At 35.2% G+C, this 26,417-nt stretch overlaps 1 protein-coding gene across 1 annotated transcript; it reads right to left on the bottom strand.

The window, feature by feature from the left end:
• Positions 1-1,663: 1,663 nt before the first annotated feature.
• Positions 1,664-25,756, bottom strand: LOC110109527 (5-formyltetrahydrofolate cyclo-ligase, mitochondrial; the record flags this gene model as incomplete). Its single annotated transcript, XM_028701062.1, is given in 6 exon segments — positions 1,664-1,709; positions 1,782-1,823; positions 1,917-2,086; positions 7,064-7,196; positions 11,274-11,432; positions 25,519-25,756. Coding segments are annotated over 6 exon segments (755 nt in total), but the record flags the coding sequence as incomplete, so codon positions are not given.
• Between the last annotated feature and the right edge of the window lie 661 nt (positions 25,757-26,417).

The raw sequence follows: 26,417 nt of genomic DNA, 5'->3' as shown, positions 1-26,417 counted from the left end.
GAGAATGAATTACAGTAATGCATTCCACAAGAAATCTGCTCTTTGTAAGCTGAAGTTATTCTTTAATTCATCATCCTCGTCATACCGTTGCAAAGTGTGGATGGATTCTATTTTTATGTTTTTTGTGATTAGATTTTCATTTAAATATTTAGAATTTGATAAATATGAAATTCTTTCACTTTAAATCTCAAGGCATGACACTTATTCATAATGAGTTTTGATAACCTAATAAACAAGTTCGGCATGATCAACATATGCAACCCAGCTTGAGGAAAAGTGCAAAAAGAATCATATGGGGTATTCTGTTAGACTGGTCCACTGGACCGGTCCAGCCGATCCAGGCGGGACCGGTTCACGGGCGAATATCGCGAAACAGGCTATTTGTTCGCCTGGGCGGAGGCCGCGCGCACCGCGTGCCTTGCGGGAGCCGAATAGGAAGCTTTTTTGGGGAAATTAAGAGGGGAATTTGAATGTAGGGACTGTTTAGGGATTTCCTTTTGTTTTGTATGCATTAAATAGTAGATTTTCCTATGGTTTGATCATCTTGAATTTGGCTGAAATTTGATATCTCTTGGATTTAGGTTTTCTTTGGGCTCTAGCGGCGTCTAGAGATTTGGGAGAAATCGATCCTCCCTCGAATTGAGGATCAATTGTATCTTTGTTGTTTTATTCATCTACTAGTGATATACAAAAGTTTTTCTTCGTTTTTTTCTCAGAGTTCTCGTGTAAAACTCCTGTTTTTCTCTGCTTTTGGGCTGTTTCCTGCTGTGGACAGCAATAAATCTGCCGCAGTTTACTGATTTTGGCTAGGAACACTTGTGAATCCAAGTGTTTCCTATCACATTCATCCTTTCATTTACAATAATTTAACAATCCATAGACAACAACTTTCATTGACAACATTTCATTTCTGTTGTATTGTCAATCTTGGATTCCATAATAAAAGATTGATTTTCAGATTTAGTCCTTTCTTAAAAGTTATTTTCCATCTATTTGTGTACAATTCCTTATCTAGAACAAGGGATTCAAATTCAATCATGAAATCTCTCATTCTATATTTCTCTTCTCTTCTCATTTTATTTTTGCATCTAATTCTTTGCATAATTTTCAAACTCAAGGTTGTGACCTACAACATAAAAATTATTTACCAACATAACAATTTAAACTTTTATCAACTATGTGAAAGAAGATCCAACATGTAAACACCCTCCTTATTTATTTTATCCAAGTCTTTAGCCAATCAAAACTAAAATACATTCTAAATATCAACAAGACATATATGTAATTACAAGAAATTTGAAAGTTACTATATTTTGAAATTGTAATTATCTTCACATACCATCACATGGATGCACTATACTTTGAAAGTGTAATCATCTTCACATATCATCACATGAATGCATCTAACTGAAGATCTAATGATCTCAAAAAAATTTTGTACTAGATTTAATGATGTTAAAAATAGTATTTTTATGATGTAATGTCATCGAAATTAAAATTGGTGGAAGATTTTGATCCTCTTCTATGAAAGAGAAAGCTCATCTCTACAAACAGAGGAATAATGAAGCATAGTTCAATTGGTTCCATCCAAGTGATTTAAAACAGAATTTCATGATTCTGTGAAATTTACTTCAATGTGAGATAATGAAAATTCTAAACTCACCCGCCACCACGGCCAAGACGATGTCCCTGCCTGTCGAAGGCAACACCTGAAAAAGAATAATAAAAGATAATTAAAAATCTGCCAATATCAAACCAGCTTTTCATAGACAAGTCATTACCAGGTAAAAGAAAAATATCAACCGGCTCGCTTGCCAGCATAGCTGTAAAAGCAAAATCAAATATCTATGTTTAAGAATCTATCAGCTATTTGCTCCAGCCATTTATGAAAAAATTGAACTGCAAAAGAAAATTACCATCCTCACGATGATTTCCACTAGCATCTGTTGGAGATGGTTCAAATATATTCATCGAACTCACTACCAGATCTTCAGTCGTTGAGATGTGTAGCATCCTCATATTACTATTCTTGTCTTCAACTCGAGGGACATACAGCTTTTTCCTCATCTGTGTGTGATGGTCTTGACTTGAAAGTTCGATGAAAGATGTTAATTTTCCAAATTTTCCATGAAAAAAATGTTGACAAAACGCATTCGTTTGAGACGGCTTTCTTTTTGCTTCTTAAAGTAGCTTTTTAGTTCAAAAATTAAAATTTTTTAACTAGAAAAAGCTGCTTTAAAAAGCGGTAAGAAAGCCATCCCAAACCAAGCCTAAATTACTGCCAAAAATTCAAGAATTTTGTGGATGGAAAATGTCCTATACTTTGCTGCATGTTGGAGCAAAAGATGTTTTAGTTAGTAAAGTTCTAAAAACAATGATCAGCCATTTAGCAAAAGATGTTTTAGTTAGTAAAGTTCTAAAAACAATGATCAGCCATTTTCATTTTACAATAAATACAACTCATGCCACATTCATTAGTCTACCTTTCAAATTCCATCACAATATCGACCACAAACAGAGCCTCTAACATCTTCTAATGCAAGAGGATTCAATATAGAATGTGCTGAAAAGATAAAGAATGCAATCAACTTTGAAATAAATGAACATTTTGAAATCAACGTATATTTGTTTCACTACATCTAGTAGCCTTATGTTTCTTGATTTGACATAGTTGTCTACGGATTCCATCCATATACCCTTTTCTGAAGTATTGTGGTCCTTCACATCCCCACTATCGGCTTCCTTTCAAGCAACGAAACAATTTGGTATGGATTGTAGAGACCTGAACACTGGACTTTTTCTGAAGCATTGTAGTCATGTTAAGGCTTGGACAGAAATTTGGACGTACAAGCTAGGTTTAGTTCGTAAGTTCTGAATTTATAAATTTTTTAGGACAAATAATGGCATATTTTTAAGGCCTAAGCCAGCCTTGAGGAACATAAAGTCCAAAAACAATGGGCACAAAAAAAAATAATAATAGCAAAACAAACTCAAGATCACACTGTTGATTATAACCTATAACATGAAAATTATTGCAGATCGAGTTCTATCAATTTATGTAATAATTTTAACAACCCTAACACATATGAAAAATTAAAGTTCGATAAAATAACATATAGAAAGCTTTTAAAATCCTAGTTTTGGTGTTGTCGAATGGTGGTGAGACCTGCAATGCTTTATGGTGCCGAATGTTGACCATTAAAAGAGAAGCATAATAAGTCTTGCATAGATGAGGATGCTTAGGCGGATGAGTAGCTTTATCCTTAGAGATAGGATACGAAATGAACATATAAGTGAAAAGGTTGGAGTAGCTCCAGTGGAAGATAAGATCAGAGAGCGTCATCTTAGATGGTTTGGTCACATTAAACGGAGGCCTTCCGATGACCCGATTAGGAAAGTTGAGGTATTAGATTTGACTTATGTTAAGAAAGGTAGATATAGATCTAAAAATACTTGGTTAGAAAATATTATAAATGATCTTTCTTTATTAGATTTAAATGAAAATTTGACTTTTAACAGGACATAATGGAGAAAAAATATTCATGTAGCCGACCCCACGTAGTGGGACAAAGGTTTAATGCTGTTGTTGTTGTAGTGATGTCGAATGGCTAAGAATTAGGATTTCCTAATACAACTAATATGATATACAACATAATTTTATACAAAAGCAAACTAAGAATTCATGAGTCACAATATATCAATTAATCCATTAGCTCACTTTCTTTAAATAAAAACACATAATAGTAGTCATTAAGTCAATTGATAATGAAATGATATTAAATACTGAAGAATTTCAATAAAATTTTGTAAACAAATAAAATCAACAAGCAAATGAAAAATTTATAAATCCTAGCTACAACGTATCAAATTTTATCAAAATTAAGAGCACTAAACTAACTAATAATAAATTACATAAAATAAATAGACAAGTAATAAAATTTCCAACAACAACATCAAGACTTTCTCCAACTACGTCGGGTTAGCTACATTATTGACCTCTATATACGCATCAAATCCAATAGAGTGCAGCAGGGGAGGCGACTAGTGGACATGTCACTAGTAACGAGCATCGAGATGCCCCAATCGCTTTCAAAGCTACTCAAACATTGTTTGATTATAAAACGGATTGCACCGATAGAATTCAGCAAAGAAGAGTCACTTGTAAGTAACCCGATCATAAAATGATGATGATCACGATTGTTGGCGAGCAGAACGCAGCATAAAACTACCCAAATGATCTCTGATCATCAAATAGACTGCGCCGAAGCAATCAGAGCATTAAATTTATCTAAGGGGAGCCCCTTGCAAATGAATTGAGTGATGGCGGTCGAAATAAATGGTCTACGAAAGTCATGTTGCACAACGTCGCCCGAATGACATTCGTTCCCAAACGGACCTCATCGTATCGTCCTTAATGTTGAAAATACACAAAATTGTTGTAATATTGCATGGGTCCTTGCACGAGCGAAAATGCAAAATCAGCAGGAATTTTGAGGCAACGATGGCAGGCAAATTGAGATGCAAAAAATACAATAATTTGCATGAGAGTTCAATTCATTGTGGGCTCCAAAAATTTCCTCCCCGGCCTCTTTATGACCCTTTTCTTTTTCATGTTGTTCAGGAGAGTTTTAATGAGTTTAAGTTACGAGGTAAATTTTCAGAAGACATATTTGACTTTAGATAAGACAATACCTAGAGATTTCGCCCTCATTTTGAAAGGACTTTATGATCTGAGTTCTAGTTTCTTATAGGCACAAACAACTATAATTAATTACCCCTCCCGATAATGAGAGAAAACTTTCGATTAAGGCTAGTCGTTGAACAGATACATAGTATCCAACGTATAGTAGCAACAGAATTAAACATTGAAAATTGAAATCTTATCACTGTGTACATAAAGCAGGTAGTGGGGGAATGATGATGAACCCGAACAAGATCCCATGGTTCCATCTATCCCAAGTCATCATGATCCCTAGTCTACTTAGTCAGAAGAGGTAGTCGACGTAACTTGACCGAAGGATCCTTATCGGCAGCCATGGGTTGCTTCGTCCAAGGGTACCTTGTAGACTTGGGGTGAATGTTTCTCTAAGGGGACATATTTGAGTCCATCTTAACTAACAAAGGACTTTGCGCTGACAAAGTCAACCGGAAAATCCCTCAATTGTTTCCTTTGCAATATACAACCAACAACCCAACACTTCTACCTACATCCACTAAATCCACAGTAGTAGCTCTCTCCGTCTCTTCTTTCCCTCTACACGAGCCCATTTCTTCTCCTTATCTACATCCACACAACCCAACCCAACTCCATTAACTCAAACCAGCCCTCTATTTGCCCTATTTTCCCTCTAACAGATATTATTTCCCTCTCTTTACTAGTAGTATTATATTATTGTTATCAGTTAAAAAAAATAGAAAGTCAGCAAAGCAAAAAAAAAGGGAGAGAGATTAAAAAAAGAGAGATTAGTTGTGTTTCAATTTATCAACACTGTTGTTGTCGCTGCCTCTTGCTCGCAAAGGTATAAAGCTCGCTGAACTTTAAAAAACTCCTCAAATCCCATTGTCGACATTTACGATGTAATGTGCAACCCTCTGTACGTGCTTTTCGAAGCACAACAGAAGTAAGTTTGAAGGCAATGTTAGCAGCAAAGCGGGTGGGCCTTGTACGCACTTTTTGTAGCGTGACAAGGACACTCCTAAGTACTTGTGTACGTGGTTCTATCTTGTGGGAAAATTTACAAGCTTTCAAGCTGGTACTTCGAATACACATACATGCTTTTTGTAGCGTGATAGATTGAAGATATCGACAACGATGTCACCTGACACCTATCATACACATTTTTCGTACCATGGTGGGAAAGCCTAGCTCTCCAAAACTCTCCTCACGTGGGGGAGACGCTGGGAGGCAGTCAAAATTACATCTGAATAATGACTAGAATTAGAAACTTTAAAAAGTAACATACAGTTAAAAATGCAACAAAAAAGAAGATTTAAATGAACTAACAGGGAACCACACCTAAATGAACATTTAAGTTAACTTATAATTAAATAAAATTCATAAAATTAAAGGGATGAGCAAGGGACTTGCAACATCCAGTAACTTGTCTACAAGCATGAATGAAAAACTTATAATATACAGCCTATCTACAAGTAAAAATAGGAACCTTGCAATGTAATTATTTGCCTACGAGCGTTAACAAGGGCTTATAATGAATGTTATAGCTTGCCTACAACTGAAAAAATTGGGTACTTGCAGTGCGCAATAATCCACCTACGGATAATAATAGTGGACATGCAATGAGTTTGATAGTTCTCCTAGGGGCATATGTTGAGAAATTGCAATGAACACAGTAGCATGCTTATGGGCAAAGATGCGAGATTTGTAATGAATATAGCCTGCTTACAATAAAAAAACAGGAGAGTTGTAGTGAGTATAGCCTGCCTACAAGCAATATCAATCAACCTACAAGAACACATATATCGCCTACAAGCATGTATAGGGCCTTTACATTGAAAGTGACACCTTGCCTATGGGCATAAACAGGGAACTCATGGCGGACTGAACAATTCTCCTATGAGCAAGGGCAAGGAACTCAATGGTGAATGTGATAAGTTGTCTACAAGCATAGACAGATGTGTAAGGCGGACTATAACCCATCGAAGGAAACATGGGAGTGGAATGACACAACAAGTCTACAATTCACCAGTGAGTAGAAGTAGGAAATTCATAGTACTCACAATAATTAGTTTACATGTGAGATCAAGGGGTTCATATCAAACATATTAGCCTGCTTACTGGCAATATCAATCAACTTACAATGCTATAATTCACCTGTCAGCACGAGCAGGGACTTCGTAATGCACGCAAAAAGTAGCCTACAGGCCTGCCTCAATGCAATTTCAGTGAAAAATGCCTCGAGCTTTTTTTATGAGGCTTACGCCTAATCTTGGTTGAGGCGCGCCTCGCCTCGTTGGCATGAGACATACACATCGCTTTATTTATGTATGTTTTTTATTTAAAACTTAGCTAAATCCTATACAAAAGCTTTAAAAAAAATCATGCCCTCTTGCGCTCCAAAGCTGCAACAACTTCCTCTCAACTGCCTCGACCTCCAGCCTACTGCCTTCGCCATAGACACCACCATCGTAGTCATGGCCGGAGATCACTTGAAATCCGCACACCATCACCATCTCCTCTAAAAATTTAAGTATTAATCTTAATTTATATTGATGACAATCATTTATGAAAGAGAAAGATGACTGAAATAAATAAATAAGTTGAATGGGAGATATTGGGCACTATAGGATAAGTCAAGGGAGAGGCCAACTTGTTATGATTACTCAAATAAAAATCCCCTTAGCCCTATAGGATAAGTCAAGGGAGAGGCCAACTTGTTATGACTACTCAAATAAAAATCCCCTTAGTAATGATAGTACATATTATTTCTGAGTTATTGTCAATTATTTTAACTTTCTTTAGCAATTAAATGTAAATGAATAGGGAACTGAGAAAGAAGAAATTTATAGCTAAACTTTATGTTATATGATACATTTATGCAATTCATAAATTTTATGTTATTTTTCTCATGTAATATTTGGATTTTAATTCAATTTCACATAATTTATTACTTACCACTTTACATTTTGTGTAATTTTTTTGTTTCATGTGTATATAAATTTGTTATTTCATGATTCAATAGAAAGTTAATATGTTATCCTTTAACATATTACTTAAGTATTATATAAAAATTCACTTTTAACTTTTATTTTTTTACTTCACACAATTTTTAGATTTTGAGACTTACACCTTAAAACACCTTGAGGCTTACGCCTCGCCTCATGAACGGAAAAACGCCTCAATACCCAATTGCGCAATTTTAAAACTTGGTTCTGCCTATATTACTACTTTTGTTTATCATCCTATAGTGACTTTTGTTTACTTGTTTGCAGGTGTTCATGGCTAGGGGAGCCAGGAGCCAGGAGCTGGAGCTTACCATGAGTTGGGTTTAGATTTGTTAGGAATTTTTTGAGCTTTTTATGAGTTTGGTATTTTTTTTAATTTTAAGAGTTTGGACCTTAGTTGGTGTGAACATTGTTCAATTTTTTTAATGCATTTCATTAAATTTTGAATTAATTTTTATTTATTAATTCGTTTATTAATTAAATAAAACTAAAGTTTAAATTTTAATTTAAAATTAACTGCTTAGCTCATTAATTTAAATTTTAAATTTAAAATATCTTTATGTTACTTAATTTTAATTTGATTTATCATTAAAATTGTTAAATTTAGTTTTAATATTAATTAAAATTGATTAGATTTTAAATTGGTTAGTTATTTAGTTAATTATATTAATTATTAATTTGTTTAAATAAATGATGAGTTATTTAATTAGTTAATCAGTTGGTTAATTAAAATTTTTAATTGATTAATTAATGTATATTATTAATTAAAAGTTCCCTTGCTCAAATTAATTAGTTCAATTAAGTTAAAGATTTAAATTTTATTATTAAATTAACTAGTTTATTGATTAATCAATTATTTAATTTGTTAGAAATTTCATTTTTTATTGAATTAATTAATAAATCAGTTAATAATTTTTTTTTATTTTAAATAGACTAGTTAAATAGTTAATTAATTAATAAAGCTCTAAAATTTTAAGTTCTGTAGCCTCCCAAGACGATTTTGGCAGCTTTCTAACACCCACTCCCCTTGAGAGGAGGTCGGGAGGGCACTTGCCCTTTCAAACCCGCCCGTCTGGATAGAATTTGACAGTCGAGAGCTTCGAGAGAAGAATCAACCACAAATTGGTCTTTATGGCTTCTAATTTGGCGTATGTCAGGAAAATTTTAAATTTTGGCATTTTCTCGAAATTTCGGCAGCCTTTTGACACCCCCTCCCTGCAAGTGGAGGTTGGGTAGGGCACTCACCCTTTCATGTCCGATCATCATATCAAAATTGACGATTAATGACTTCGGAGAAGGGATCAACCCCAGAATTAGTCTTCAGTTCTTCAATACTCATAGTTTCTTTATTATAATATTTAGGTAATAAAAAAAATAGAAGTCTATTTTAATTACTGAACTAAAGTAGACAGGCTTGGATGAATTGATCAAACAGGATGGATGCAAAAGATTATATCAGCCTAAGGGAAGTCGGGTCGGACGAGCACGACACTGGTTCTCAATCAAGGCAATCTCTGAAGAGCTATTAGATGGGGCTGGGACAATCACGACTATTACATGCAAAAGAGGGAGAGTGGCATGTGGGATCGTAGTCGGAAGTGAGAGTCGCGTGCAATAGGTTTAGCTGGAGGGGGGCTCTTGCGGTCGGGAGATGTTGTAGACGGACGCCATAGTGGGGTTCAGTCGGAGGCCCTACTTGCGGGATTGATCGAACACGGGAGGAAGTTTGGTGGGCTTCTTTATGCTTGTGACTGAGAGAATCTGATGACTAAGAGTTCAAATGAGCGAGTGGGAGAGATTCCTACCATGTGAGGGAGTTTTGTGTCGGGAGTGTGGCAATTGCAAGATCATGCATGAGTGGGGGTAGTGGGAGCCGACTGGGTTGGTTGGTTAGAGGTCAACAATCACTAGCTACAAGTAATAAAATTGCCAAAATAGAGAAAAATCAAGCCTCACGCCACTATAAAGAGATGAATTCTACTATAATAAGATAGTTATAGTTGCATATGTATCACAACCGAAAGAATCACACATCTCATAGCAATCTCAAAATTAAAAATTTGAAGAGATTTTATTCAAGCCAAAATTATAGAAAAAAATGCCTCAAAATAATTATTTAAAGGTTCATCATCCCCTAAGCCAGTAGATATGTTCAACAAAAAAATTAGCCCAATTCAGGTTCAGTTAAACTAAAATTCAAAAATCGATTTTTCATGGATAAATGTTGCAACAGAACCCCAATTCAAACTATCCAAACCAACGACGGCATCTTAAAAATAGAAGACCACTATTTGCAATATGGAATATAGCATTCAGCAATAGAAACCCCTTGGAGGTGAACTACATGTTATAAAAATAGATCAATCAAGAAGGAAAACAAGGTGACTGATAGCAAGCTTATCCAAGGCCAACTTCTCTTGTACCACGAAAACAAAAATATGCCTCCATCCATGAAAAGAAAACCGCTAGCCAACCATATCAAATAGAAGATTTAACTGCATAATCCAAAGTAGTGAACATATTATAATACTTGAATCTGATAACAACCAAAAACTGAGCTAGCCAGAAGTCATGCCAAACTACAAAAGCTAACCTAACACCACAAAATCAAATTACTAGAGAACACATCCTCTTCTTGAAAGAAATCATCATAATCATGCTTAAAGTATCTACATTTGAAAATTATTATATAAACTAACTACCAAGCAGATGAAACTAAAATCATATTGGTTAAGTCATTTATTTGCTTGACATTTGCGCCAAGTATAAACTAGTAGATCACCATCATCTAGCCATGTATTTCACTAGTCAAAACTAACAAATATACATAAATGATACCATCAACGATCATGTACTTAATTCCAAAGCATTTGCAAGACTCTACACTTACAGATCAAAGGTCTCTTATTATGCAATGGAACCATCCACTTAGAAAATTTTGTGGAATCTAATTGATTATCAAATGAACTTAAAAATTCTTAAAATTTGTAATCTCTTGAGTGATAGAAATTTAAGAGAATACTCTTGTCGGAAGTATAGAAAGTGGTGATCAATTTATATGATTTTTATTAGAATATTTTGTTTTCTTTTAGTTTATTACGTGTAAAGCATGCCTATGATATCAGCTCCGATACAAATGGGATGTGCTCTTTAATATTTTGAAAAGTATGTAACTCTTGATTGCATGTTCTCAACTCAGGCCAGAGGGGCTAATCTGATTCCATCACTTGATAGGGAGAGGGATGTGAAGCAAAGATTCCTCAACTGCAACCACTCTCAAAAAATAAACATAGATATCCGCTAGTGATTGCAAACAGATTCAGCCCCCTTTGCAATGACGGTAATTCCAATTCAGGGCTTGTGAAAATATTTTTTAGATTTCTAATCACAATTATAAAATTGTTTTTAGCTCAACTACTAGGGGCTAGCCTTATATGCATTTTTTGCCCATTATTTCTCCAAGAATTGCCAATGCGGTGCAAAATGGATTTATAAAAATTCAAATTTAATGAACGGTAAAGAAATATCATCACCATCATTTATAAAACCATTTCGTGTTAACCTTGCGCTGTTTGTAAAGTGATAAATACCTGAGTGATCAAGCACATAAGGAGTTTTATTCTTCAGAATTTCTGACAAAATTCTTGTTGTATCAACCTCCCTCAGCGCATCACAGCTTATATAAGCACATAACCTCTTAGCAGACTTGAACCATGGAGAATTCAGTACGAAGTTCTGAATTTCCGTATCTGTGAAACATGACAAGTGCCGAAAGCTTAAGTTTTTCAAATTCCTGCATATTGCCACAAGAAAATTTTCGTATGTTCCAAGAAAGTAGTTTGAAAACAACGAGCAATCTCCAACTCAACATAGAAAAGACCTTTCTACTGAATAATTAACTGCAATTAGAATATCTTAGAAATTCATAATTGGTGGTTACTTGATGAATTTGTTAAATTAGAGCACGGAAGAGTTTAAGTGCAATAAAAATTCAGTGATGGGCCATCAAATCATTCACGTTTTTTTACTGAAGCCCATATATAACCATTGGCCAACAAGAGTATGACTATGAGGCATTGCATGGGTAAATACTGTAGCATGCGTAAATTAAGCTTATTATTTAAGAATAAGTTAACTTTGAGTTATGCAAAATTACCATAAACAATCATTCAAATTACTTGCAGATATTACAACCATTCAACCTCATAGTGGTCTCAGGACTCGAGGTATTAGACCAAGAAGCAGCACATTGGATTTAATCATGGCTAAACCCGGGCACTATAATGAGTCAGTTGATTCATACAAAACCATAAATATATTAAGATTGCATAGTTTTATTTTGAAATATATTATTATATAAATAAAATGTATCTCTTCTATTTATTTATTTATTTAAAGTTCATTATAAAATATTTTTAACGAGGATATATATATATATATATATATATATATAAAAAAAATTATGATATTTTTAAAATTGACAATTTTTGGCCCCACACTAAAGAAATCCTAGCTATGCCACTAATTGCAATCCAAGATATTCTAAGTTTGAGGACTAGCATATGCATATGTTTGTGAGATTTATTCTCTGGTACTCAATTTTCAAAAAGAGAAAAAAGTAAAAACAGAAGAAACGCTAAATGTTGCTCTCTATTTTTAAGGATATATTAATAATCCAACTAAAAGCAGCTGAGACCTCCTTAGCTTCTCTCTGGTGCTCAATTTTAAAAAAGAGAAAAAAGTAAAAACAGAAGAAACGCTAAATGATGCTCTCTATTTTTAACAAAGGATATATTAATAATCCAACTAAAAGCAGTTGAGACCAACTTAGCTTTCATAATATTTACTTTTAGTGCTAAGCCTTAAATAACAGGAATCCTGTTATAGAAGTGGAGTCAGAGCAATGAGACCATTCCAACCATGGCAAAACCACCGCTAGTGAAGCCTTCAAAACAGTTTTCACATATGACAAAAACCACCACATATCCACTATAAGCACATGATAGACTGTTACGAATCAGCCTAAACCAGCCCAGGAGGGGCCGGTTCGGACATACAGGAGGCGGACTAAGCCGCCTCCTCTTAAACCCATTGCTTAAGTGGGTGGGTCCCACCTCCTTGGGCGGCAACTAGAGAGAGAGGAGGGGGGCGATTCATGCAAGAGAGCAATTTGAAATAAAATTATATTAGGAAGCTTTTAATTATGAAGGATGTATTTAAAGAGGATGAGAGGCTAGGATTAGGGCATGCATAATTTGAGTTGTTTTTTTGGAGAGTTCCTTAGTGTCTTGAGGTCTAGATCTACAATCTAGATATTGGGAGAGACGATCCTCCTCTCGAATTGAGGATCAATTGTATCTTACTTTGAGTTTTGCTTTGCTTTATTTCCACTATCGCAATCTATCGTTTCTAGATTGATTTGTCCAAATTTCTTATTTTTTTCTCGTTGTTTGAACCAATTATTGCTAGGGCTGCTTGCGAACTCAAGTAAATCCATTAGGATTACTTGCGAACTCAAGTATTTCCTATCATAGACCTCTGTGAGGATGATCCTTGGCTAAAGATGTAAGGTTTAGATAGCCAGTGTGTGAGCGTTGAATATTAATAGCTCTAGCAATACAGAAGGTGCATGCACAACTATAATCTCCAACAAACTTTGAGGAAGGTAAACTCAGTCTAATACATGGATGATGATACGAGGGTCGACTAGCCAAGTACGAGTGACAGTCTAGAGTTCAGGTAATAGAAGACACCACATTCCAAATCGCAGAAATCGTAGAATAAGGTAAAGACACAAGTATAACTCTAATACCTTGAAACCTCACCGTTGTTCAGGCTAATGGTTCATTCAAAAGTGCCTAACAGTATGAAGTAAAAGTGGGTATGGTTGTAAACCTGCAACCACTTGATACCTTTATAATGCCAAAATATATTCCAAAAACCTTGAAATCATTCCATTGTGAATCATGCAATAGAGTTGCAAAACAAGTGCACAATCATCCCTCGAGCTCCTTTCATAAGGCTTCATCGGGACTTCATAATACCAAGCAAGAGGGCCCATGACCATATTCAAACGACCTCCACATAATCAGAGCTTGTTAGAGAAATTAATTGGTTTTTCATCTCAAGACTACATCAGTGAGATTGCTCATCCAGAGAAGGAAGGCAATGTTTAACTAGTTGGGATTCAAAACAAAACATCTAATGAAAAAATAATAGTGTAATTCAAAATAATAATATTATAGCATCTACCACTTTGGCTTCAGTTAGCTCATACTTGACACGTGCCTCTACACAATTTCGAATGGCAAACTTAACGAATTATGCAAAGACTGTGTCCAGCATTATTTCAAATACCCAAAATTTTAAAAAGATGAGATGAAAATTTCTTCTAAAAATTATACCTCAATTTTTGGATATCTAAAAAGTTATCAAAACTATTTTTATAAAATTCTAAATTTTATTTTGATTATTTTGCTATATAGAAGTATAAATATATAAATAATAATATTAGCATTTTATGATTAATTTTTTAATTTTAATAAAATTTCTTATAATATTTAATTTGACTGTTCACCTAACTAATATATTGTAGCAAATTAGCAATTAGTGACCTACAACTGCTAGTAAACTAAGGGACAGCTGTAGGGGAGAATTCGTTAGATGTAATGCTTAAACACGCATATAATTAGCTATAAGAAGCCATCCCTATTTATCTTTTCCATCCCAATTCCATAACAGCAGCTGGAGGCTTGATAATTGTGATTAGGGGGGCTCGGCACAGTAAAAAAAGATGAAAAAAAAAGTAGGAAAAAAAAGAAGGGAAGAAGGAAAGAAGAAAAGGAGGAGGAGAAGAGGAAGAAAAAGGGAAGAAGAAGAGAGGAATAAAAAGGGAAGAAGATAAGAAGAGGAAAAAGGAAGAGAAGGGGAAGAGGAGAAATCAACATTTTTAATAAGAATTATTTTTAGCATTTTCTTCTACAAATTTAGTTTAGATTCGAAGTTATAAGGTTAAAGGCTTAAATGATGAGAAATCATTTTGAGGTTAAAATATTATCTTAAGTTAATTGATTTAACTTTGATTTGATAATTGATGACTTTATCTTAACTTGAGAAATTATTATTATAAAGTTGTTTATTAAAGAATAAGATGTTGAGGCAATAAATATCAGGAAATTCATCCAAAAAAATATCCTATAATTCATGTGAGATATTCAATCTCTAATATAAAGAGCAAATTATTCTTAGGTACACTATTATTAATTTATATAATCCATTGAATAATTATGTGCATACAAGTATATATTTTTCAAATTGCGCATAGCATACCATATTAACCAGTCTACTACATTTCATTGAATCACTGATTTAAAATTTTAAATGAACCTAAAATATATTAATTAGCTCAATTCATCATATTTTTAGATAGAATATAATGTTTATTCACGCACAAAGAGATTGATTATTACATATCATGTTACCTTTGATGCATAGTAAACAGATAAGTTGATAATAGTAAACAGATCAGTTGATAATAGTAAACAGTATCAATGTTGAGAAATTTAATATCGATGATAATGATAATAATTTGAAAAATGTTCAGAAAATGTCATGTTATTTGAGATAGGTTGACAAACTATGATAACATGTATTGAGGAGAAGAGAGTATCAGAATAATTTGACCTTATTGTCTTCAAGAAATGCTGGAACATTTACAATATCAAATCATCACAATCAAAATCTAACATCAAATCACAGGATTGGACCTTTGCAAAAGTGTCAAGTATTTAAACTCTCTTCGGAAATGAATGGCTTGACATCTCATCCAGATGCTTGAAAGCTCCAATAATCAACCCAAATATCCCCTTCATTATGGCATCATCATATGGAGCATTTGGTGATGTTATTCTTGTATTTCACTAAGACAAGATGCAATAGAAACTTTCACATCCATACTGAGAGCCCAGAAGATCCTTGGCAATCAATGTCTTCATAATAGGTTGAACATCAATCAACATTGAAGTAGATGGAGGTTGTTCTATTCTTGACAATAAACTTTCAGCGTTATCAATAAGTAGCAAAAATTGTTATAAATCTAATGGAGGAGAAATGTCAGCTTATTTCTGATGTCTTTGACCCCATCCTCCAGTATTAAATCATCAAGTAACATTTGCACACCTTTTAATAGTATGGAGACTTAGTGGTTGCAAACACTTACATCGTTCAAAGCCGAGCGCAAACCTCATAATCTTGTATAATTCAATTTTGTGTATCTCGAGAAGTTCTATATGGGGATGAGAGAGGTCGCATGTACGACAATAAGGGCTGCAAGCTCTCGATCCATCGCAGGCGCACACAAGACCACTGATCCAAGCGCTCGGTTCTTCCCAGACACATGCAAAAAACTTTTGGTTGCACGCCTCTCGCATCCTATTTGGTCATAAGCACGCGGGAGGAGTTCACAAGACGTTCGTCATTCTCGATCGAACGCAGAGACTGTGGGATTCTCGCTTGACTGCTCCATATGAGACGCACGAGACATTTGTCTCTCTCAATCAAACACAATCGAATGCAGAGATCATGGGGTTCATACTCGACTCCTCCAAACCATACGCAGGAGATTATCGTCTCTCTCGATCAAATGTAAAGATCGTGGGGTTCACACTCGACTCCTCCGAACGAGACGCACGAGACATTCGTCTCTCTCGATTGAACGCAGAGACCGCGGGATGAAGCACTCTCCTCCTATGCTCCCTTTTGTTTTTGAAGGGAAGTCCGACTATGAAGGCACAGAAGTTTAAAAAAAAAAAACTCATAATTTCGGTAACGGCAATGAAGGCTATGATACCATGTTAAATTCCCTATTTATAAATCTATACAATATGTCTAAATAAAGAAACAAATAACTATAGAAGCATGCATAATTGTCTTAATAAAATCCTTCCTAATCAACCACCCAAATATAAAAGGAGATTAGCGTGATACAGATAAGCCTCCCACGAATCCCCAAGCTGGTCATGAAATCAAGGGCTAAGGGACAGTTGAGATTTAACATATATAAACATGCCAAAAGTCTATAATGCATTAGAAGAAATTTTTAAAAAATAATGAGTAATAATGAACATGAAAATAAAAATTTTGTAAGTAATTGATAAGTAAAGTGCATTTGACAATTTAAAACTTAACAGATGCATTTTATGTTCTTATAAATACTCAAGATCGTTGCTCAAAAATCAATCTTTTATATATTTAAATATCAAAGAACGCTTTCTTTAAAGTTTATTATTACACTTAATTAGCTTTATCTATAAAAAAAATGCACATAATAGTTCAAAAGGACAACATGCATATTATTATTTCTCTCTCGTATGTTTGAACCTTATATTAAAATTATTTATTATGCTTAGCGTTTAGCTCATCAAATATTATGATAACAATTTTTTTTTTTAAAAAGGAAAGGAACATGTGAGACTATAAGTAAGTGACTCAACTTATCATGTATCCTAATATTATGGATGGATATACAATTTTAAGAAGTAAAATAGAAAAAAAGGTACATAATGCAACTTAAAGATTTCTAGTATGATAAATTTTTTATAAAAGTATAAGAAGATCTGTAATATATTTTGGTGATTTAAATTACACATGCTTCTATATGAATGAGTATGATAAATCTATTAAAGAATGAGATATATTTTATAATGATCCAGTCAGATAATTTTTTTACTAGATCCTGAGTTAAAAGGACAAGTCATGAGATATGTGAGTGGGAAATGTGTTTGCCTAGATTCTTCGCCTTTGCTATGCCTTATAGTTGAGTGGAGAGAGATCAAAATAGGATGTGACATTATTTGTTTAAGAACATCTCAAGACCCATCACTTTTGATGGAATCTTCTACCTTAACAAAGTTCACAATAACTAATTCAAGTCTCCTTCAGCACTTGCATAATTGAGAAAATAAATAAATATTATAATATAAAACAAAATAACAATGAAGTTAACTAAGCACTCACAAACTACAAGAAACCTACAATACCAGCTTAATAGCCTCGATACTATATCAAAATTGTTGCAACCCCTATGTACCTTTGGCTCACTCTTTCAGCTAAGGTTTGAAATTGTGTAATCAAGTATAGAGGGTTTCTTTTTGTGAGGTGAGTTGTAAGCCTCATAATTAAACTATTAAACTAATAAAAAATATGAAAGTAATAAGAAACATATCAATATCTAATTGAGATCATAAAAAGCCAAACTAAGATCATAAAAAATCATATAATGCTACAAGAACTAAATAGCAAGTCTCTTTCAACCTCAATTCATTATAAATAAAGAGTCTAAGATCATAATTTATGAATTCAAAAGATGCACTTACTCTCATTACTTTGAGAGTTTTCATTAGAATCGTCATTATAGTTAATTACTTTCTCTCCTCTATCATTCGCAATTGTGTCAAAATCCTCCCAATCTTCCTCATCATCTCCAGTCTCAACCATCTCCTTGTTCTTCCTTAATTGATAAAAACTAATAAGAACATAAATTAAATTTTAAAATAATGAATACATTAATTATTCTAATTTCTATTACACGAAGGTTTATACTAATATTCTAATTTCTATTACACGAAGGTTTATACTAATATTTTTGTTACTTTCTTATTGATTTAAATTTGTTATTATTTCTTCTTCAAAGAAGTCAACATTGATATCTTCCTCTCATAATTGTGAGAGTAATTTCATTTTCGCCCTCCATAAATCATTCATCATTTGATTGCAAGTCATTGCTAACAAACATTTTGTCATCATCCTCCAAAACTTCTTCAAACATCTATCTTGTAATTTGTTGTTGTATATAATATAAACTAATAGTGCATCCTTAAAGTTGTCAAGTGATTTCTTCTCTTAATATGAACTTGGCTTATAAATTAGTTTTATATTTTAGATTTATAACTTAATTTTTTCTAAAGAACCTAGCATATAAAAGAGAGGCTTATGGCTCTTCTAAATAGTATTGAGGTGAGGCTCGAAGTGCAATTAACTCCCATTGAAGCTTATGCTATAGCTAGTGCATGTGAGGCATACATTTCATTACATTTCTTCTGGACCTTGGGCTAAGGCGTGTTTCTAATTGTGTAATTCTAAACCATACCGCCAGCATGCTATGTTCATCATCAAAAGTATCTCAAATGCAAGGACATACCATAAGCACCATTATTATCTCTATGCATGCAGGACTAATTTGAAGACCTTCTGCTATATAATTGTTCTCTAATGTACTTTTTTGCTTCACTGTCACGCTCAAGCCATTGTATGGTGATTTGCACTAGCTGGATACCACTATGGGCTCCGTCCCAATTGACCAAGGGAATGGTAGTGGGTCATCATGCCATAGGCCTTCAAAACCTATTCATAAACCCAATCGAGGTTAAGGGAGAAAGAGTCTTGTACCTGCAGAGAGATTAGTAAGAAGGCAGAAATACAAGAGCAAAAACCAGAGCGCCTTCCATTACTGTAAAACCTCTCATATGTCAAATTACAGAAGGAGTATATATAACTCCAAGCACATATGAAATAATGACACGTGGCCAGTTGGTTATACGTAGCTTTAAACAAGTGGAGCAGTCGTGTATGGAGCAGAGAATATGCATAACATTTCATGTGCTCTGATAGTCCCCCTCAAATTGTGCATTTGTTGAGCAAATGCCCAATTTGTTTCGCAACTCTATGAAGCGAGAAGGTTGGAGAGGTTTAGTAAGTGTATTGGCTGGTTGATCAAGAGAATTGATGTGAAAAATCGACACTGCTTTAGTGTCAATGTGATGATGAATAAAGTAAAAATCGATCTCAATATGCTTGGTCCTGGCATGGAAGACAAGATTATGAGCCAAAGTCATGGCAGAAGTGTTGTCACAATAGATACTAGTTGGACCATGTTGAGGAACCTGAAGATCAGAGAGAAGTCGGCGAAGCCAAATGACATCCGTCGTGGCAGAACATAGCGCACGATATTCGGCTTCCGTGGAGGATTTAGCTACAGTAAGTTGTTTCTTTACACACCAAGAAACAGGTGTTTACCCAGAAAAGTGCAGAAACCAGTAATAGATTTCCTATCGGAAGAATCTCTTGCCCAATCGGCATCATAGTAGGTAGTAAGCTGTAGCGAACCTGGCAGCAGAGGAAGTCCAAAATTGATCGTGCCTTGAACATAACGCAGCAGCCGCTTGAGAGCTAGATAGTCTGCCATGGTAGGATTATGCATATTTTGGCAGATTTGATTGGTAGCGTAGGCAATATCTGGTCGTGTAATGGTAAGATAATTGAGAGAACCCGCTAGGCGCCTGAAGTGATGCGGATCAGAATAAGGCGCATAAGCATTTGAACAACTGGACGGTTTTAAAGTCATAGGAGTAGGAACGGATTTGCTATGCTGAAAACCGGCTGCCTGTATTAAATCTGTCATATATTTCGTTTGATGTAAGAAGGATCCTTCACAGGTCTTGGTGACTTGCAGGCCGAGAAAATTGGAAAAATGTCTCCCAATTGTTTTAGTGAAAACTGCTGTTGGAGCTGGTGAAGGAGGCGGTCAATAACGACAAATTTGTTGCCCGTAATAAGTAAATCATCTACATATATAAGTAGAAAGATTTGTATCTCATCTTTGAGATAAATAAGTAAGGAAGGATCTGCCATGCTGAAATGAAAACCAAATGCAATGAGAAATGCAGTCAGTTTGTTGTACCATTCTCTTGGAGCTTGTTTGAGGCCATAGATTGCCTTGTGTAACTTGCATACATAATGAGGAAGTTGATTATCGGCAAAACCGGAAGGTTGTTGCATATAAATTTCATCATGAAGATCACCGTGCAAGAAGGCATTCGAGATATCAAATTGTAAAGTTGACCAGCCACTGTGGAGAGCAACAAGAAGAAGAATTCGAATGGTAGGAATCTTAACCACCGGACTAAAGGTCTCATTGTAGTTTATGCCAAACTCTTGAGTGAAACCTTGAGCAACCAATCTTGCTTTGTATCTCTCAATTTTTCCATCAGGTGACTGTTTAATCTTATAAATCTAGCGGCAGCCAAGGACATTAGCATGAGATGGCTGTGGAACAAGTGACCAAGTACCCAGTTTTTGCAAGGCAAGAAACTCTTCTGACATAGCATCACGCCAATGTTTATGTTTAATGGCTTGATGTAGGTGTTGGGAAGCATAGAAGACGTGGATTGAGTAAACAAGTCAAAGATCGGTTTTGGACGATGTATACCCATTTTGAGTCTAGTTTGCATAGGGTGTAGAGAGATAGGATTCTGAGGTGGAGGTTGAATATGATCTGAGGAAATTTGGATGGGTGAAGTGTGAGATGGTGAAGCCGGAGTAGATTGAGAAGTAGCAGATTGAGATATAGAATGTTCAGGTGGAATATGGGACATGAATCTGTTTGGAGAACTTGGAGCAATAGTTGAAACTGGTAGGAGAAGATATGGATTTGATGAGGAAATGGAGGAATGTGGAGAAGGTGAAGGAGGGACTGAGTTGAATGGAAAGGTTTGTTTATGAAAAATAACATGACGGGAAATATGAATTTTATTTGTAGTAAGATTTAGGCAACGATAACCTTTATGAGAGGAGGAATATCCTAGAAAAATGCATTCTTGAGAGCGAGAAGAGAGTTTATTCGAAGCAAGAGGTTGTAACCATGGAAAGCATAGACAACTGAAAGTTTTTAAATGTGAATAATTTGGAGGTGTTTTGTACAGAAGTTGAAAGGGTATGCTGAGATTGGCGGCTTTGGTGGGTAACCGATTAATAAGATAGGTAGCGGTGAGAAGGGCTTCAACCCAGAAATGATGTGGGAGAGAGGCTTCAAGTAGAAGAGCTCTAATCGTGTCTAGGAGATGGCGATGTTTTCTTTCGGCGATGCCATTTTGTTCAGGAGTGTAGGGACAACTTAATTGGTGTGTAATGCCGTTAGAGAGGAGAAATTGTCGAAATGCATGACAGATGAATTCACCACCACCATCAGAGCGAAGTGTTTTAATTTTTTAGTCAAATTTAGTTGAGACAAGATTGTAGAATTGTTTAAATTTTGATAAAGTTTCAGATTTGTGTTGCATTAAGAAGAGCCAAGTGTAGTGAGTATAGTCATCTATAAAAAGTACATAGTAACGAAAACCATTAATAGACGATATAGGAGCTGGACCCCAAACATCGGAATGTATTAACATAAAAGGTTTAGATACATTAGAGCTAGAAGAAGAAAAGGATAGTTTATAGCTCTTGGCCATATTACATGATTTGCAAACAAAATGAGAATTGGGAGTACATATAGAAGTAACTAATTTAGCTAAGTGTTGATGAGTTCTGATATTTGGATGTCCAAGCCTAGCATGCCAAATAGTTGAATTGAAGGAGGGCGAATGAAGAGCTTTTTGATTGTTGACAAATGGAATGTTGATGGAGTAGATGCCATCACGGCTGTGTCCACGGATGAGGATATGATTGTCCTGTAAGTCCTTAATAAGAAAGCCATTTGCATTAAAAGAAATAGAACAGTTATTATCTTTTGTTAGTTTGTGAATGGACAAGAGATTATGTGAAAGTAGGGGAACATAAAGTAGATTTCTTAGTTTGAGCTTACGGGTTGATTCGGGAAGAGGAAGGATTCCCTGACCCGAATGTTGTATAGGCAGTGAGTTACCATTAGCCGTCGAAATGGTGTCGGTTCCGGTGTAAGGCATGGGAAAGTGAAGATTGGAGGCATCTGGTGTAAGGTGAGATGAAGCACCAGAATCAAGAATCCATCCGTTGCTTGTATTGGGTAAATTACTAGTCAGAAGAGCCTTTGATGCAGAAGCTGAAGAATAGGCGTAATACTCAGCGTTAAAGCGATGCCAGCAGTTTATTGCAACATGTCCAGATTTTCCACAAATTTGACAGGTCGGACGTGTTTGATTAGTCACAGACGAACGATTGTTCGAATTTGGCCTGAAGGGAGCTCCACATCCTCTGCTTCCTCTGTAATTTGACCGTCCGCAGGATGTAGATGAAGAGCGACTGGAATACAGTAAAAAACGCCTTTGCGCAATTCCAGTAAAAAATGCCTCGATGCTTACGCCTCAAGTTTTTTTTATGAGGCTTGTGCCTCAACTTGGTTGAGGCCCGCCTCGACTCACTGGCATAAGGCTTACGCCTCACGCTATATATATTAAAACTTACATAAATCTTGAAGTAAATGCCCGACATTGGACTCTATAGGAGAGGAGGAAGGGTAGAGAGCAGTTCATCATAATGATGATTCAAATGAAGAACCCCTTAGTGATGACAAAGCTGATGACTTATGAGTTCTTATGTGATATGTCATTGATATTTATTTTTGAAATTTGAATTATATGTTAATGAAAAGAATACTGAGATTTGGGAAAGATAGAATTTTGAGTTAAACTATATTTCATGTTGTCTTATTATTGGGATATTTTGATTTCACTTAATATCTTATGCTTTTTTATATTTTATATTATTCACTCATTAGTATATAAAAAATTTATCATTTTATGTTTACGCAATATTTTGATTTTGAGGCTTACGCCTCAAAACCCCTTGAGGCTTATGCCTCGCCTCACGAATGAAAAACGCCTCAATACCCGAATACGCAATTTTAAACATTGGGTAAAACGGCTGGAGAAATCGTAGAGAGAAGAGCTGAAACCAGATTTTGCTCTATTAGATTCCACATCTTGTATTCGGCAGGGTTGGTTTCAGCAACAGATGCATCCGGCTTGGCAGTGAGTCCGGTGAGGTAGCCATCAAAGCCATTAGCTGAAAATAGTAGAAAAATCTGCAATCTCCATATAGGATAGTTGTCACTGGTTAACTGATTTGGATCAATCAGTTTGAAGTTTGTCATAAGAAATTTAAGAGGAGAAGGAACAGTAAAATCTGCCATGACTACATACACCGAAGACAGCTGTTGTGCAGCTGCGGTCTGAGAAGATGATGAAGAAGCAGAGCCTTGTTCTGCCATGAGAGATGCGAATACTCAGCTTCTCGAGAGAGGCTCTGATATCATGAAAGAGTCTTGTACCTACAGAGAGATTAGTAAGAAGGCAGAAATACAAGAGCAAAAACCAGAGCGCCTTTCATTACTATAAAACCTCTCATATGTCAAATTACAAAAGGAGTATATATAACTCCAAGCACATATGAAATAATGACACGTGGCCAGTTGGTTAGACGTAGCTTTATGCAAGTGGAGCAGTCGTGTATGGAGCAGAAAATATGCATAATATTTCATGTGCTCTGACAAAGGGGCGGTCCATGGTGGTAAGGTCCCACCCAAAAATCTAATGGCTAAGTGATACCATCAATTGAGCATTAATTTTGCCAATGGATAGATAAATAGAAAGCTTATTTAATTAATACAAATCAATTAACTAATGAGAACTCCACAGATTCTCTAATAATTAAGCTTAAAATACCCTGTCAGTTGGGGCTTATCTCTAATAGTCCAATCATAAACTCACAACTCAAAATTTTGGAGCCTCGCTTCTTTGACATCCAATCAAGTGCTAAGCCACCGTTTACTCAAAAATAACAGAGAACAAAAAAGATAAAAAATTAAACATCTAATACTCAAGTAATACAAGACATTAACATATCCATCCGATGATTAAATTTTGGTCATACTCAAAACTTTGAAATTCACAATTAAAACCTTGAACTTAGTAATTAAATAAGTGATTGTTTAGGTTTTGAATCTCTTGGTATGGCAAGAAATCGACCATCCTAGCTAACTATAACTAAGAGGGGTCCCGGTTCAACATCGAACAACTAAGGCTCATTCATATGGGCTATGTCGTTTAAGGTCAGTTTGCCCAAATAGGAAATTTTGTAGGATTTCATTCATTTAAAGAGAGACTTGGGTGGCTATGGTGCTACTTGTGATCTTAGTTGGCCCATCAAATCCATGAATCTAAGTGGATTTTGGGCATGATAGCTGCAAGCCATAGGTAACTAGCTACAATACCAAAAATATAACAATAGAAAGTCACATATAATAATAAACATGTAAACTAAGCCTAACAAAGCAACAAGTCATGTGATGATAGAAAGGCCTTTTTTTCCGTACAACGCCATGACGCTATGTACCCGAGCGGCCAGGCACTGTATAATTTGGTGAAAAAACACAAAAAGTGGAGCGCTGCGATGCTCCAAAGCTTAGTGCGGCGATGCTGCTAGTGGGTGCTATTGCGCTCCAGACCCTGGCGTTGCGGCGTTGTCATACAGATATGAGACAGAGAATTGAGCATCACAGCATTGCTAGGCGAACATAACAATTTTTTTTCTCGTATTTCATTAAGGATTGCATCCCTTGGTTGTTGTTGTGAATCTCTTGATTTGTTCATGTGAAAGAACAATGCTAGAGAAGAGAGACAAGGAGAGAGTGAGAGAGATGAGAGATCTATATTATTTCTCCCAATTTTCATAGTGTATTTTTTGGTGTGATGTGGCTCCATGCTTTTTTCCAGTTTCAGGTTTTTCCAAGTTAAATCCTAATGTTTTTTTGCTTTTTGCTGTAGTTTTCTATTTATTGCTTGTTTCGTTGCTTGGTTTACTTCTACCCAACAATTATTTTGCCTCAATAAGAAAGGATTGCATATTTGAAATCATTCCAATTTAGAAGGATATTGTGTAAACAAAATGCAAGCAGTTTTATGGATTCAATACTAAGGTCCCTTTCTTCAATCACTTGGCTCCATGTACCATCGGTCCATCAACAATAAGAGAGGTAAAAAACTAAGAAACATAAGAACCAAAATAAATGATTAAAAAGAAGACCTTCTTTGCTTCGCTGGTCGGCGGGAAGCGACCGGAGTTCTTTCTTGATTCTGGATCGAAGAGCATGCTTCTGCTCGGCGACAGACGGGTGGACGACGGCACCAGAGGTGGACATGGCGGCGCTAGGATTGAGGGCGCCGGAGAGTATGCAAGAGGAAGAAAAGATCCGCACGTGGGAAGCCAGAAGGACTTGGTGGTTGATCATTGCCAATCTCGCCTTTTGTAGGAGGCGGAGGAAGAAAAGATCCTGCTTTTTAGTTGCTTCTTAAAACAACTTTCTATTACAAAATTTAAAAAAAAAAATTTATTAAAAAGTTGCTTTTAAAAGCAACTAGAAAGCCATCCGAAACGAAGCCTTAGTCTTTGGTAGTTGACTTCCATGGCTAGCTTACTTCTGGACTTCATGTTGTAAAACTTTTGACCTTGAACAGATCTAAGTAAGGGTGTCAAAATCAAGGTTGTGAAAATCAGACCAGACAACGAATTGGAAGGAGGGGTTCATGATTTAATGGTTCAACCGGAGTCGAATTAAGGTTGAAGTAGATGACGTAATAAATATATATCAAAAAATAATTACTAGGCATATAATCATTTAAACTTAATTATTGATCATGTAATTTTTTATTTTTTATTTTAGTTCTTTAGTTGAAATAGATAGCTACCTTCATTGCAAAACAAAAATAATTATCGGAGTTTGAACTTTAAGATCAATCAAAACCTGCATTAATCAAACATTCAAAGGTGCAGGGCATTGTTCTTCACCTCTGATATCCTTTATTTAAATCCACATTTATTTTTTTACCAACTATTTTTCATCTCACAAAAGATCGTAAAAGCCGTTCAAAAAATATCTTATATTTCATTTTTTAGTTAAAAAATAAATAAATAATCAATAAATA

Source organism: Dendrobium catenatum, unplaced genomic scaffold, assembly GCF_001605985.2.
Source record: "Dendrobium catenatum unplaced genomic scaffold, ASM160598v2 fragScaff_scaffold_1636, whole genome shotgun sequence".
NCBI classification, from domain to species: Eukaryota; Viridiplantae; Streptophyta; class Magnoliopsida; order Asparagales; family Orchidaceae; genus Dendrobium; species Dendrobium catenatum.
The sequence above is the reverse complement of the archived record's forward strand: the minus strand, read 5'-3'. Positions and strand labels throughout refer to the sequence as shown.